Source organism: Toxorhynchites rutilus, chromosome 3, assembly GCF_029784135.1.
Source record: "Toxorhynchites rutilus septentrionalis strain SRP chromosome 3, ASM2978413v1, whole genome shotgun sequence".
NCBI classification, from domain to species: Eukaryota; Metazoa; Arthropoda; class Insecta; order Diptera; family Culicidae; genus Toxorhynchites; species Toxorhynchites rutilus.
In genome coordinates this window covers 41,626,469-41,642,754 of record NC_073746.1, presented here as the reverse complement: position 1 = coordinate 41,642,754, position 16,286 = coordinate 41,626,469, and the positions used below count along the sequence as shown (strand labels likewise).

General features: G+C 37.6%; 1 protein-coding gene across 5 annotated transcripts in view; it reads right to left on the bottom strand.

Annotated features, from left to right (window-relative positions):
* LOC129778241 (protein sickie) overlaps nt 1-16,286 on the bottom strand; it is a 475,861-nt gene that overhangs the window by 320,608 nt on the left and 138,967 nt on the right. For all 5 annotated transcript variants that reach the window (XM_055785016.1, XM_055785017.1, XM_055785018.1 and 2 more), the window contains one exon: nt 13,188-13,358. In XM_055785016.1, the coding sequence (XP_055640991.1) occupies nt 13,188-13,358 (171 nt within the window). The remainder of the gene's footprint in view (nt 1-13,187; nt 13,359-16,286) is intronic.

Sequence of the window (16,286 nt, the reverse complement as noted above, 5' to 3'; positions counted from 1 at the left end):
CTGAGGCACCTCCCCAAGAGGTTGCGGCGTTCGTAAATTATTGCAGAGAAATCAAAAAAGACTTCATCATCGGCTGTGATGCCAACGCTCATCACACTTTGTGGGGTAGTACTGACATAAACAGTCGAGGTGACTGTCTTTTAGAATTTCTCTCTTCAAACAACATTGACATTGGCAATATAGGCAATGAACCAACGTTTATAAACGCTATCAGACAAGAAGTCCTGGACCTAACACTGTGCAGTCCGGTAATTTCTTCGAAAATACACAACTGGCATGTTTCGCAAGAGGCGTCTTTGTCTGATCACAGACACATTATCTTCGAATGGGATGGTGGCTTGACAGTACAGAGAGAATATCGTGATCCAAGAAAAACCAACTGGGAACGATATTCACTTGAACTCGAGTCAGAAACTCTTAACACAAGAATAAGGTCGATTCAACAGCTCGAATCAACTTCAAAAGAATTAAATGATACGATAGTTTCAGTCTACAACAGTAATTGTCCACTTAAGAGAGTTTCTTCGACAAGAAACGTTCCATGGTGGAACAAAAGGCTCGAGCGGCTACGTAAAACAGCGCGGAAGCTGTTCAACAGAGCTAAAATTAATTCGGATTGGTCTCAATATAGGAGCGCACTAACCGAATATAACAGAGAACTAAGACGATCTAAACGAAAATCTTGGGTAAATAACTGCGAAAGCATTGAAAGTACCCCAATCGTAGCAAGACTAAGCAAGACTCTTGCAAAAGACCACTCGAACGGGCTAGGTTCCCTCAAAAAGGACGACGGTTCGTTCACAAAATCTTCCTCAGAAGTATTAGACTTACTGATGAAAACTCACTTTCCGGGATCTACATCGGTTCATTCTGATACCAGTCCTAGCTACAACCGCGACATGAAATGCTCTCGAAGGTATTCTCAAAGTGCAAAGGATGTCGCAAAGATAGTTGCTGGAATGGTTTTTACGAAGGCCAGAGTAGAAAGCGCGGTGAGATCCTTTCAACCATACAAATCCGCAGGTGCAGATGGAATTTTTCCAGCCCTGATTCAAAAAGGAGAATCTAAGCTGATTCCATCTCTAATCGAGATTTTTAAGGCAAGTCTGATACTAGAGCACATTCCTTCCACATGGAGACTCGTTAAAGTGGTCTTCATTCCAAAAGCTGAGAAACGTGATAAATTACTCCCAAAATCATTCAGACCAATTAGTTTATCATCAATACTGCTGAAAACTATGGAAAAAGTATTATATGAATACATAAAGTCTGTATTCATGTCCAAATGCCCTTTATCTAAATACCAGTTTGCCTATCAATCAGGCAAATCCACAGTCACAGCGTTACACACACTTGTGACTAAAATTGAAAAATCTCTTTCGTCAAAAGAAACTGCATTATGTGCGTTTCTTGATATCGAAGGGGCTTTCGACAATGCTTCTTATGTATCAATGGCACAGGCTATGAGAAGAAGACATTTCGATGACTGCATAGTCGAATGGATCAAAGGCATGCTCACAAATAGACAAATCACCTCGGAGCTGGGTGGGTGGTCGACATCTGTGATTGCAACGAAAGGTTGCTCACAAGGAGGGGTTCTATCACTTCTACTTTGGTCACTGGTGGTTGACGACCTTCTGATTAGTTTGGAGGCGAATGGTTTCGAAACCGTGGGTTTTGCTGATGATTTAGTCATAATGGTACGTGGCAAATTCGACGATGTGATATCGAGCAGGATGCAGATGGCCTTAAACCTTACACAATCATGGTGTATCAAAGAAGGTCTGAGCATAAATCCCTCAAAAACAACAATTGTTCCTTTCACCAAAAAGAAGAAAACGCATCTGCAGACTCTAAATCTTGGAGGAGAGGAAATAAAATTCAGCGTTTCAGTGAAATATCTAGGCGTAATCCTAGACGCTAAACTAAACTGGAACGCACACTTAGATGCAATTATCAGTAAGGCCAACATTGCCCTATGGACATGTTCTAAAATGATAGGCAGAACATGGGGCCTTAAACTAAAAATGGTTATGTGGGTCTATACAGTAATTGTGCGGCCTAGGATAACCTATGCCTCATTAGTATGGTGGTCAAAGACTAAGGAGACTGTAGCTACAAAAAAGCTAAACAAACTCCAACGACTGTCATGCGTTGCTGTAACAGGAGCAATGCGAAGCACACCCTCAAAGGCATTGGAGGCTATCCTTCACTTGTTACCTTTGGGTCAACATGTTCAGCTGGAGGCTAATAGAAGCGCTCTAAAGTTAAAAAGATATAAAAAAATATTAGACGGGAACAAAACTGGTCACTTGAGCATCCTGAATCTCTTACCCGTTGGACCAACCTCAGAGATGAACAGCGATTGGATGGAACCAAGGACCAATTATGACATTCCATAAGGAGTGATCGAACTTTCCCGTTCAGTATGGGATGAGGGTGGTCCCGATGTTCGTAATGGTTCAATCCTGTTCTATACCGATGGGTCGAAAATGGGTAACAGAACAGGTGCTGGAGTGTATGGTCCCAGAATAAAAATTTCTGTAGCTATGGGGAACTGGCCAACAGTTTTCCAGGCAGAAGTAGCTGCAATAATAGAATGTATAAATGTCTGCCTCAAAAGAAATTATAGACATGCTAACATTTGCATCTTCTCAGACAGTCAAGCAGCACTTAAAGCCCTCAATGCTTTCAAGTGCTATTCAAAAATTGTCTGGGAATGCATTTGCCTCTTACGACAACTGTGTCAGAGAAGTTCGGTACAACTATACTGGATCCCTGGCCATTGCGGTATAGAGGGAAATGAACAAGCAGATGAACTCGCAAGACGCGGCTCAAGCTCACCCTTCACTGGTCCAGAACCATTCTGTGGAATTTCTGAATGTGTGTTGAAGAGTGAGCTGAAGAAATGGGAAGACCGGGAAGTAATTTTTTTTTTTTTTTTTTTTTTTTATCTGTATTATAGTGACTTTCAACTCATTTGGCTGGTTCGTCACTTTTACTTCCATTTTTGGAAGAATGTCGGGAGTGAGAATTGAACTCGTGACCTTTAGCGTGAGAGGCATGGATGTTACCACTACGCCAGATCGCCTCCACACCGGGAAGTAATGGCCAACTGGATGGCTGTACAACTCAACCAGTCAAAAAAAATTGATCACGCCGAGTATTAAAATTACTCAACAATTACTGAGTCTTAATAAGAAAGACTTCAGCACATTCACTGTCCGAGTAAATACCATATCAAAAACATAGGTTTAGTGCAAGATGATATTTGTCGCTTTTGTAATGCCGAAAGCGAAACCTTCGGAACAATGCGGAGCACTAACAAGACGCAGACTTCAACACCTTGATAAGGCTATTCTGGAGCCCAAGGAAGTATGGTCTGTGTCGCCGATCAGGACTATAAATTTTATCAAACAGATTATTCCTGATTGGCACCTATCTCGCTATAGCTTTCAGTCTACTTCTTCATCAATAAGCAGTAGATAAGCTTGAAGTGTAGTACAAAAAATGGGGCATACCACAATAGCTCAAACTAATGGACGCAGTGGTTCACACCCAACAAGGGAAAAAAACATAGTTGTAAGCAAACATTGTCGAAATATTGAATTTCCGGCCCGTTAGGCTGACGCCATATGAGCCTTAATAAAAATATATATTTTGGATAAAAAAAAGCACAATCTATTTTTTTTGCGAGCATTACATTTTTCCAAAAAAATACTAGCTAATTGACTTTAATTTGATATATCGATCATATTAATCGGTCCAGTAGTTTAAAAGTTGTGATTTTTTTTAAATTGCATTTCTGCTGTCCGGAATTTGAGACAAAAGTGTTCGGAATATGAGTCAGTGACGAAAATGGTGTTCGGAATTTGAGACAAAATTGATTAAACATATTCTTAATTTTTCATCATGAATATGTATTTGTAAATCAATTTTATTGTAGTATTGTAGTGTTGTAGTACCATTTTGAGAATTTTCGAAACTTCTAATCACTTTACCATCACGTTTGTTTTGATATAGTTTTCGTTCCATCGACAGAAATATCAGTTCGATGTCAGTGAATGCTCAAGCCGAAAAACGTCCTGTTGAAATTTTCGTTGGTCATACACCCATAAACCCAGCACTCGAATGTGCCGTATGAGATTTCGCTACTCTGGTCGTGAAGCTGGCTATAATTGTTTCTTATTGTGTAATTTTTACCCTTACCCTTAAGAAGTAGAAATTTTTGACATGATCTGTGAAAGGAGTTATTTTTAGACAAAAAAACTCTATTCATATTTACGTCTTCTGACTTGTGTTTTCGACTTCTTCGGAGTAAAATGGAAATGGCAACCCTAATGAAAAAAAAAACAAAAAAAAAAAAAGACGAGTCTAATATTTTGCAATACGAAGAAAACTACCACTTTTAAAAATCTTAGAACCACTATATTGGTTTGGCATGGAATGGGCGTTAGAATACTGTTTTGTTTACAAAAAGTTTGATGGCAAGTGGTGTCATATTGGACTCACTAAAATGAAGATATTAGTATACATTATATATTTATATATAGATTTAAAATTGATAGATCTTTAATACTTTGTGAAATCTTAACCATATAAGGAAAGTAGTACAAAAATAGAATATATTGCAATTTGGCATAAAAAATATACGAAATGTGTTATCTCAAAACGAGCCGTAGCAAAATAGAAAATTCATATTGATACTGGGAGAGTTTTGAGATATATAAGTTTTAAATGTTAAACTCAATTTTTGTGTAAAATTTTTTGTGATTTTTTATACAAAATTCATTCAACAACTTGTGATCTTTTTTAAAGATTTCGGATTCGAAAATAAGTGGCAAATAGAATTGGCCATATGATAACGAAAATTTTCGGATAGTTGTCACCAAGGGTGGTTCCAATCGTATCAACGAGCGCTCGTTACATTCTCTTATTTGATTCATTCAACGCACACAATAATATGTTTTAAATCACTCATGAAACAGAAAACTGACGTGTCAACGAAAATACTGAATGAACACAGCGTGAGAGTCATCGTTTGGTATCTGTGCGCGTGTTCATCGATGCTCGCTTGTATCATTTTATGATTCGTTCGTTAGTTTCTGCTGTCGCTCTACTTTCGTTTCCTGATCCGATTGGGTGCTTAGCCTCGGAGCTTTGGATCGAATCGCTTTGTGATAGAGTGGTGTCGCTCTCAGAAAAGAATTGAATCGCAAGGCAAAAATGCGATGCGATGAAAATATAACTTTTCGATGTGCTAATGCTCGCAGGTGCGCACCTAACAGTTGTCGTCTAATAACTTTTAAAAGGAAAGCCAATAGGGTTCAGTTTGCTTACCAAATAGTAACTATATATAACCTTCGAAACGCAATTTATAAATACTTCGAGTTTTGCTTGTCCAATATTTATTATAATACAAATTGTCAAATGCGGACTTTTCGGCACAAATTCGCAGCCTATGGGGCAAACGATCGCACTTATTAAAATAAACTTGTCAAAATCAATGATTTATCATTAGTAGCGTGTGTAGGCACCATCTAAGAGGGGATGGGTAGTTGATTACTTGCTGGCTATTTGTTGTAAATTTCGAAAAGGCATACGACGCATCCTCATGAAGCTAGATCTCGTCCCTCTAGTTTTGTAACCTGGTTGTTTCCACGCTGGACTTTGATGGCTTTCGCAAAAACACCAAATCTTCGAAGAAATCGTTTTGTCCAATGGTCTGCAATGGATAATCAGTTTCTCAGACTGCTCACTCTCGACTAGAGATGAAACGGAATGTTGATTTTATTTTCACTCCGGATGATCGAATTTTCCGGATAATCGAATCATAAGTAAATTAAAAGGAAATCTCTCGGTAAACGTAAAATAATTATGATTTGCACTGACTTATTTGTACAATGCAGTATCTTAGCCACAAATTGACTAGCGCCCCATAAGGGAGCAGTAATGTTTTGAAATTCGAAAAAAAAATTATTGCCTTGTTACAGCTCATGAACCGAAATATTATTCAAATGATCAAGTCCAAATACAAGCAAAAGCTTGGTATCCAGGAGCCAAGGAGAGTTCGATGAGATAGTTAACCGAATCAACATTAGGGATGCTATGTTTTGGGTGGCCAAGGCTTGGGACGAGGTACCGACTGATTGCATTGTGAAGTCAAGGAAAATGTTGATATCCCGTTGTTGGCTGTAAATGAACGCATTAACGGTGATTTTATGGTTTTCGGAAGACTCAAACTTTGGCGTCTTTACGACAATAGTAAGTAAAGTCTGAATGAGCTAAAATGTTGTATAGTGTATTTGTTCGAGGTAATCAATACTTTTCAGGAAGTCCCATTCGTAAATTTGAGATGACCATTCTCACTGGACCTCTAATGCACATCGTTACTCATGAATTTATTTTTAAACCGAAATAAATAATAATTTGCAAGAAAAAAAAATTAAATTAAATTATATCTATTCTGCGATAATATCGTAACATATGAAGATGCTAAATAGACATCTTTTGAGAATCCAATAAATCAAAGGACTATCCAAGCGGATTCAAAGATTTATCACTTATTTTGTATTCTTTGCAACAATTTCAACACTCCTACCCCAACTTTTATTTTTATTTACTACTTCAATGATTATTCGAAAGATCATATTACATATGATGCCCTGTGGATAACCGAATTAAAACATACTAAACAGATCCTGCTCATCCTAACTACATCCACGTTTCATTAAATTATCATATTAGGTATGTTTGAATATTAAATCGATGTATTCATTTAAATTTGGAATTTCCAACGTATATAAATCTACTGGAGATAATCGAAACTAGTTGTATTGACCAACCCTTTTTCCAGCCCTCTCCTCTATCTAGCTTCGTACAAATTTGTTCAAATAATCATATTTATAAAGTATATCAACAAATTATTCAAAATTTTCGATAAAAAAAAATCAAAACCAAAATACTCAACCATGATCGAGTCTAAAATTCCGGATAATCGAGTCCGACCTGTATTTACTTTTTCTTAACTAATATTAAAATTATTTCAATATATCCCCAAAAATCATAATTGTAACCTTTTCTGTTAATTAGTTCTTAACAGAAGAAAATCTGTACAATATTCCTTGCAGAAAACGTGATACTCTATTAATATGTGTTCTTCATCTTCACTCAGTTTTTAAAGTCAATTAATTCATCCTCTTTAAAACAAAATTATTGATTGTCGGTCTGGGAGAAAAATTTTTGCTATCAATTTCATATCACATCTGTGTGTATATTCGCATGCACCAGACTTTTTTATTCGATGTTTTCTTCTTTACGTTAGCCATATGGTCCTGATCTTTTGTATATGTCGTTAAAAGTTACCTACTGGCGGTTTTCCAATTTCCTTTAATGCTGCAAACAAACAAAAACAGACTACTGTACCACAAAAACAAACTACTGTACCACAAGCATTTACAAAACATAACATCTTTTATCACATATACAATTAGCCCACATTAATCTAAAATATGTATTACACCTGATAAATTTTAAGAATAAGTAGGGGACATTCAAAAACAACTGATCGAATAAAAATCGCCACTTTGTTCCCTGCTTATAAATTTTTGTACGGTATGCATCACAATATACAGACATTTGCTGCATTGACCCCTAAAACGCTTGCTGTCGGTATGATGATTGTTCAAATGAGTGCAATCACGGGAAAATTATCGCTTGGCGGTCCTTCTCTGTCTTATCCACACACAAATCCGATCGATGGAGAGTGAATCATTGGTCGACATAGCTGCTGTTCTTTCTACTTACGAGACAGAATGAACTTGTCTACCACATGTTTGGATTCGCTCACTCACTGAGTGGTATCGTATGATGCGAGACCAACACGTTGATTGAAGAAGCTGTTTTCACTTGCTGAAAAAATTTGGTTGCTTTCGTCGATTCTCTCGTCAATCACCAACATTGGTTGTCACCCCATGTCCAACTTTAAAAAAGGTCTGAGGAAGCACCCTGTAAATTTGTAAATTGTTTGTTCTACGATCAACTTTTTGTATCAACGTGGAAGAAAATTCGTCCTGACAAAAAAAAAATCAATTGACGGACAATACTTTCATCAATGGGAAAAACAAACAGAAAATGTTAAAATGGAATGGAGAAATGCTCCAGCTTAAGAGAACATTGTTAGTACAAAGTAAAAAAAAAAAACGGTTTAGTTTTGGCTCGTTCCTTTTTTAATCGTATTTTTTACCAATGATACTTTTACTAGCGTGGTTTTTAACTTTAGGTTGATTCACCATCGTATATTATCACAACAAATAATAACATGTATTTTTGAGATACGTGGAGTTATCTTTTTACAATATTTTTTACGCTTGCACAATATGGCAGCTATTACGTAGTCACTTTTAAACTGGATACCGAATTGCTGCAATCGTGAACCGACTATTGTTGGTTGTAATACACCTTTCTACATTTTCTAAAGATTGTTGTTTTATTGAGAAATTCAAACCTTCGATCCAATGGTACATTAATGGAATATTTTTCCAAAAATATGGATTATCATTTCATTGAGATAGCTGTCAATTGGCTGAATTGCCAACATTTTGTTGTTTTAATCTTTATTTTATACATTTATTTTAAAACCATATCAACAATATAAAACAATATTGTTCATCGAGTGCGAAGTGAGTCACTACTTTACGTTCTAATTTCAGATCCAGAAGGAAGACATATGGATCAGCCAGCATCCACACTTTGTATCACCTATGATAATAGATCGTTTGATGCTTCATTCACCATATTCTCAAGATATCTAACCAGCTACTGTTAGTTTTGTTCACTACAAATCCTTCAACTGCGAAAGTCTTTAACAGGAAAATTTAGAGGAAAAGACCTCTGTATTGTCAGCTTGTATTGGCCTCCCAGAGCTGCGGTTAGCCGCAAGCAACTTGTTGACATGTGCTCACTCCTTCCTGAGCCACGATTGATCTTGGGAGACTTCAACTCTCACGGAACTGCCTGGGGGGAACAGTACGACGACAATCGTTCACTGTTGATATATGATCTTTGTAACAGCTTCAATATGACACTTTTGAACACTGGGGAAACAACACGTGTACCTAAACCTCCTGCTAACCCAAGTGCTCTTGACCTCTCGCTTTGCTCGAATTCACTATCGTTAGATTGCAAGTGGAATGTAATCCAGAACCCCAACGGTAGTGATCACTTGCCAATCAAAATTTCCATCACCATTGGGTCGAATTCTTCTGAATCTATAAACATGGCATATGACCTCACAAGACACATTGACTGAAAAAAATATGCGGACGCGATTACTCTAGCCATCAATTCCAGAGATGGTTTACCTCCATTGGAGGAGTATAACTTCCTTTCTCGTTTGATCTATGACAGCGCGGTTCGCGCTCAAACGAAACCCATCCCAGGCTCCACTATTCGTCGAAGGCCTCCCAATCCATGGTGGGATAGCCAATGTTCCAAGCTTTATCAGGATAAATCGAACGCATTCAAAGCTTTTCGGAAACGTGGAACCATTGAAAATTTTCAATCGTATTTGGACCTTGAAAATCAATTTAAAAACTTGATCAAAGGGAAAAAACGTGCTTATTGGCGAAATTTCGTGGGAGGTTTGTCACGAGAAACGTCAATGAAAAAATTATGGAAAGTGGCTCGAAACATGAGAAATCGCTCTTCAACGAATGAAAGCGAGGAATATTCACATCGATGGATTTTTAATTTTGCACGGATGGTTTGTCCTGATTCCGCTCCTGTGCAAAAAATTGTTCGAGATATACCACAAGATAGGTGCGATCTTGATTCCGAGTTTTCGATGGTAGAATTCTCTCTTGCTCTCCTTTCATGTAACAATTCTGCTCCGGGATCGGATAGAATCAAGTTCAAAATCTCCCTGATGAGGCAAAACATCGCTTGTTGAACTTATTCAATCGGTTTCTGGAGCATAATATTGTTCCAGATGATTAGAGACAAGTACGAGTTATAGCTATTCAAAAACCCGGAAAACCCGCGTCCGACTTCAATTCGTACCGCCCAATAGCAATGCTGTCTTATATACGGAAATTGTTCGAGAAAATGATCTTGTTTCGCCTTGATCGATGGGTTGAAACGAATGGCTTACTCTCAGATACACAATATGGGTTCCGCAGGGGCAAGAGGATGAATGATTGTCTTGCGTTGCTTTCTTCAGAAATTCAAATGGCTTACGCCGGAAAAAAACAAATGGCTTCAGTATTCTTGGACATAAAGGGGGCCTTTGATTCTGTTTCAATAGAGGTTTTGACAGACAAATTACCCGAGAGTGTAATTTGTCTGTCGCCTCTATTGAATAATATGTTATATAACTTGCTTTGTGAGAAGCATTTGAACTTTTCTCACGGAGATTCGGCAGTAAGTCGGGTCTCTTACATGGGCCTCCCCCAGGGCTCAAGCCCCCTTTTGTTCAAGGGCTTAAAGCCCCCTTTTGTACAACTTCTATGTAAGCGACATCGACAATGCAGATGATGGAGTGGTCTCTGTCGTAGGATCAACAGAATCCGACCTGCAAGGACCCTTACAAGATACTTTGAACAATTTTTCAACCTGGGCCATTGGGCTAGGGATCGAATTCTCCACGGAGAAAACAGAGATGGTGGTTTTTTCTAGGAAGCATAGACCAGCAAAACCAAAGCTTCAACTTTTGGGTAAACCGATCACTCATGCTATGTCATTCAAGTATCTTGGGGTCTGGTTCGACTCCAAATGTACTTGGGGGGCCCATATTAGGTATCTGAGTAAAAAATGCCAACAAAGAATAAATTTTCTCCGTACAATTACCGGCACCTGGTGGGGAGCCCATCCCGAAGATCTTATAATGTTGTATAGAACAACTATTCTCTCAGTGATGGAGTATGGCAGTTTCTGTTTTCAATCAGCTGCCAAGACACTTAATTTAACTCGAGCGAATTCAGTATCTTTGTCTCCGTATTGCGTTGGGATGTATGCCCTCAACGCATACCATGAGTCTCGAGGTTTTGGCAGGCGTACTCCCACTAAAAGATCCCTTCAATTTATTATCTCTTCGGTTCTTCATCCGGTGTAAGGTCATGAACCTATTGGTGATCGCAAATTTTGAGCGGCTGATCGAGCTAAATTTTCACTCCGGATTCATGAGTTCATATCATGAATTCATCTCCATGCAGGTTGATCCTTCTTCGTATATTCCCAACCGTGTTTGTTTCCCTGACTACATCAATTCCTCTGTGCATTTTGATCTGTCCATGAAGCAAGATATCCATGGATATTCAGATTACCAACGATCGAGGATCGCTCCAACGATCTTCGATGAAAAATATAGGGGTATCAATTGTGATAATATGTACTTTACTGATGGGTCCACTATAAATGAGTCCACGGTTAGACCTTGATTACATGTCCCAAATATATGTTTTCCTTAAATCTATCGATGTTCGTGTGTGATTATCCTTATATCCTTATACCCTCCATTTCTTCCTTTGTGAGTAATTGGTCCGCTTGCTATAAACAGGAGAATGAAATGTAAATTCACAACAGATGTACGAATAGATTTAAGAATTGAGTGTGTGTGATTATCAACATTGTAATAATTTCCTTATACCCCATCCTTTTCCTGAGAAAAATATGTCACCCTTTTAATCTCGAGTCCACCGCGAGTAATCGGTTTCCCACATTACTAACCATAGATTTAAGAAAATTGTTCATATATATAGTTTTAAAAATATATTTAAGATTTCGGCTTCTTTAAACTTATGTAACTGAGCCTGTAAAAATAAACGAATTTATAAAAAAAAAAACAGGAAAATTCTTTCGTAAATGAGGATGTCAAAATTGTTTTATTTGCATTTTTTTCATGCAAATATTAAAACTTTTATGGATGTGGGAACACTACCATAGCTGATAGAAAGGGATTGTTCCAAAATGAACTTGAAAGATTCTTCCTACTATATTATTTCAATAACCCAATCCAATTTATTGCGCAATGCGTTTATTTTATTGCCTTTGGGACATGATATTATTAATGACGCCGGGCACATATACCGAGAATAAATTAAAGAAATTTTAATAGAATTCACACGAAGTAGTACGACTGCTCGTGGCTGTAATGCTCATAAACATCGAGAGTTTATACAAGAGTGAATGAATTGTTCGAAAATAAAATTGCCGTTGGATGTACTAAACCAGACAAAACTCATGCGCCGAAACCTACATCAACATATGGGGGTTCACTACGTTTTGTATCCCAGCCCTGTGGTAAACCAACTTATTTCTTATTCCACTCATAGCCCCATAAAAGTCATCTCCACCCGTCAGATGTTGTGTCACTGCGGTTCGAAATAAACAATGTTCAACACGCTGTTTTACACAAAATCGATTATTATTTATTACGTCTGGGACCCGTCCAAGGGCCCGCCGTTCCTTCTACCCATCCCAATCGAGGCTGTGATCGCTCAACCGATTAACCACCCGGTTCTAAGCCAGCAGTCGTAAGCGCCATCCTATTCTCGTCGTCGCCATCGTTCACACACAGATCCCCCCCCCCCTCTTAGAATCGATGCTCGACTCATTCCGCATTAAACGTTTGCATATTAATCAATTTAATGATCGTCGTTCAATCACCCACACTCGGTCCTGTTCTTTGGGACGCTGAAGAAATGCACAAATGCGCGCTGGAAAGGTTGCCTAGAGTTGCTGATTGTTGTTTTTTTTTGTTTTCATAAACATATTTCCCGTCGAGTTGGATTGGTTCTAAGTGAGCCAGGGGTGGGTGGATGAAACATTATCGATGCTTCTCTTACATACTGCACACAGCTGGAGTGCGACTCTATCAAACACGGTGGCCTCATAAATCATGACCACGTGCTATCACATCAGTCCGATGCGCGTCAGATTGAAGCAATTGCTAGTTTTCACTCCCCCTCTCGTTCTGAGGAAGTGTGCTTTTGGCAAATCAATTTCTAGGAAAGTGCTTCTCAGCGAGCCTTTCAATCGCAATGTGCGATGTGATTCATGTTTTTAATTTAAGTCGAATCAAAGAAAGACCGGTTGATTTACGATGACCACCCGATTTCAATCGTTGAGGGTGGGATTGATGTATTGGGTGCAATTTGTGAGACCCGGGTATTATATTGGCAGAGACTTACCATGTGTTGAGGTGTTTTCGGTTTCTTCACCAAATCAGGTACTTTGAACGTGGTGACGGCTTCGATCACTTCGGCCAGCAGCAACCCATCGCGACAATCCGCCGATAGATCCGAAACTTTTTTCTTCGATTTCACCCGCTCCAGATAGTAGTTGGCCCAGTCCGTGTAGATCTGTGGAACAGAGAAGGAGAAAAAAAAAGGTTCGAATTTAATCATCGAGTCCGAAATGCTGAAGTGTGTGGCACAAGTCAAAACCACATCCCAAAACACCGAGATTATGCACATCTAATCACATTGCCATTTCCGGTGAGCGAGTGTAAAAATAACGATTCTTTCTACTTTTCCTAGGTTTTATTTTTAGTCCACTTCTCATCATATTCGCCGAAAGCGGAGGAGAATCTCACGGCTACCGTCGAGCGGGGCTTCTTTCGACATACTTTTGACGTAGGATTACGTCTTTCGGGAACATATTGGGGTACAAATTGAAAATCGAGATTCGAGCACATCGTGAAAATTGCCCAATTTCTAACGCTTATTGCTCAGTCTTTTCATGATGGATTGATGAAATTTTTGCGTCAATCGATTTCGGCACTCCATAACAATTTTTTGCATTGAATAAATTAATATATTTCATGAAACTAACTATCGAACAATTGAAAAATCTCAACCCCTTTCCTAACGGAAATACCTACTTCTGATTGGTCGAAATTGACGACACATGCAGCGGGTCCCTAACAGAGACATCAAAACCAAGCTGCCTGGGGGGAATCGGCATTGCAAATATATGAAAGTCGGCGGCATTTTTATATTGCAAGTAAGGTGAGTGATACGATTAATTCCAGCAAATAAAATTTAAATTTGGAACTTCAATATTGGTTGCTTTGTGAAATTTCATATCAATGACTGATCGTGTATTATGCAAAATTTAGTACAATTGTAAGTGTAAAATTGTATATGGTAGCAGTTGTGTTAAAAATATTTGATATATGAAACGATTTTTTTTCAATTTTAATAAATAAAAACCAAGGTGTGTTCCCGCTCAAGAACGGGTCGTTTGGTTTAAGCTGTCTGTTTTGGTGTGTTCATTTTCACCCAAGAAAAGTTTCTACGTCGAGAAAAATTGGAAAAGTGAAGAAATATTAGAAAAAGTGATTAAAATTCGCATTGGGTTGAATAAACACTAAAAAAGTAAAAATTATAAAATAAAATTATATTACATTGGTGTTGTTTACTATCCTTCTGTCATCATCACTTGGTAAACACTGGTGGAGTGAACAAAAAATACCCAACAACCAAACAAAACGGCTCTTTTCAGGGCCATCAAATCATTATCAAAGAGTTTAACGTTGTAATTCTTCAAACATATCCAAAATCAACAGATAGCCTAACGGAATCCTACGTCAACTATGCGGTGGTGTCTCGGACACAACCCTTCTCGGACTTTTTTCATTGATATGTTATAAATGAAATAATTGTGAATGAATTTTAAGAAAATTTCGTTCAGGTCCGAGAGAAGCAATCCTTTGTGCTATTAGACATGTGTTAACTAGGTTAAAGCTTGATTAAATGTTTCAAATCTACATTTTTCTGACGGCTTTCGGTCTTCGCGTGTGATTGTCTCAATCGCCTTTTGTATCTTCCTACTGCAGAAAAAAATATGTCATCCTTCTTATCTCGAGTCGTCTGTGAGTAAACGGTTTCTTATACTATTACAGATAGAATTAAGAAAAATGTAAAAAATGCAAATGTTAGCGAATTTAGCTCCTTCATTTTGGCGTATTGGACATAAGATCTAACATATATAAACAATTGTCAGTTAGCTTCAAGAATCTTCAATGTTCAAGAATCCTAACTGAATCATACGATGATCGCTGATGATTCTGCAGTCTAGATTTTTGCCACAAGATCACATAAGCAACCAGTTGTTTTATGGCGGCACACAGACAAAGTTTTGTTGACAAATGCAATTTTATAATTTCTTTTGTTGTTGTCGAATCAAAGTTTTCTAGTACGAAAAAAAGATTTAGTTGTACAACTTAAGGGAGTATTCAAGTCTAGGAATCTGAAAGAAATCGAAATTTTTTTCCTTCATATTTCTGTAGTTTAGGCATTCATGAATATACCCTTGAAAGGACTTATCGAAAAATCTATTAGTTACCGAGCTAGAGCCATGTTAGTGATGCGGTATCTAACCTGGTACGGCCATAACAAAGAACTTCAAACGCGTTTTTCTCGAAAGTAGTTTTTTTCAAACTGTCGTACACGATATCTTAGGTTCTACTGAACCTATTCATGTCAAATTTATATGGATACTCTCTGAACCTCTAAAATATGATATTTTTGAAGTATTGCTATTTAACAAAAAAAAAAATGGAAAACTTGAGAAAAAACGTTTTAAACCGCATTTTGTTTTTCAAACGGTCGCCATTTTGCCAAAAAAGATGTTTTTGACTTGTCCGAGGTTCATGCGATAGCGGAATCTTTACTGGTTCAGAATCTGTTCGATTTTTTTTGTTTCAGATAACCAAAAGGGCTGGAATCGTGTACGCCATGGTACAACATTTTTTTGAACCCTCTAACTTCATCAGCTCTTAACTATTCTAGTTATGAATATTTTTCTCCGTTAAATTTTGGTTCTATTGTTAAAAGATAATAATTATAAAATGGATACTAAAAATATTCTTCGTTTTATTTCTACGAAGCTCGTAAAAACGTCCGAAATGCATGTCTCTACACTAGAATATCCCCTGAAGTACTGTTATCTGAGTTCTTCCTCTAATTTGAAATGAATATTTCAAATTATACTTTTAACGAACTCAAAGTCATTTTTATTTCTTATTTTTGTATCACCAATTATTCAAAACCGAGTTGCTATATCCGCAGGAATTTTTTGGATCCACTTATACATAATATTCAAGTGGGTACCAGAGCGACGATCAGTATGCAGAAAATCTCTGATACATGATAATGTTTTGATGGTACCCTATATAAGCACTAGTAATGCTTATTAAAAGCAGTAACTGTAGAGTCTTTTAGCTTATTTCGCTTTTTTAGCATTATATCAGTCCTATATGGGCATATAGAGCATAGAGTAATCAA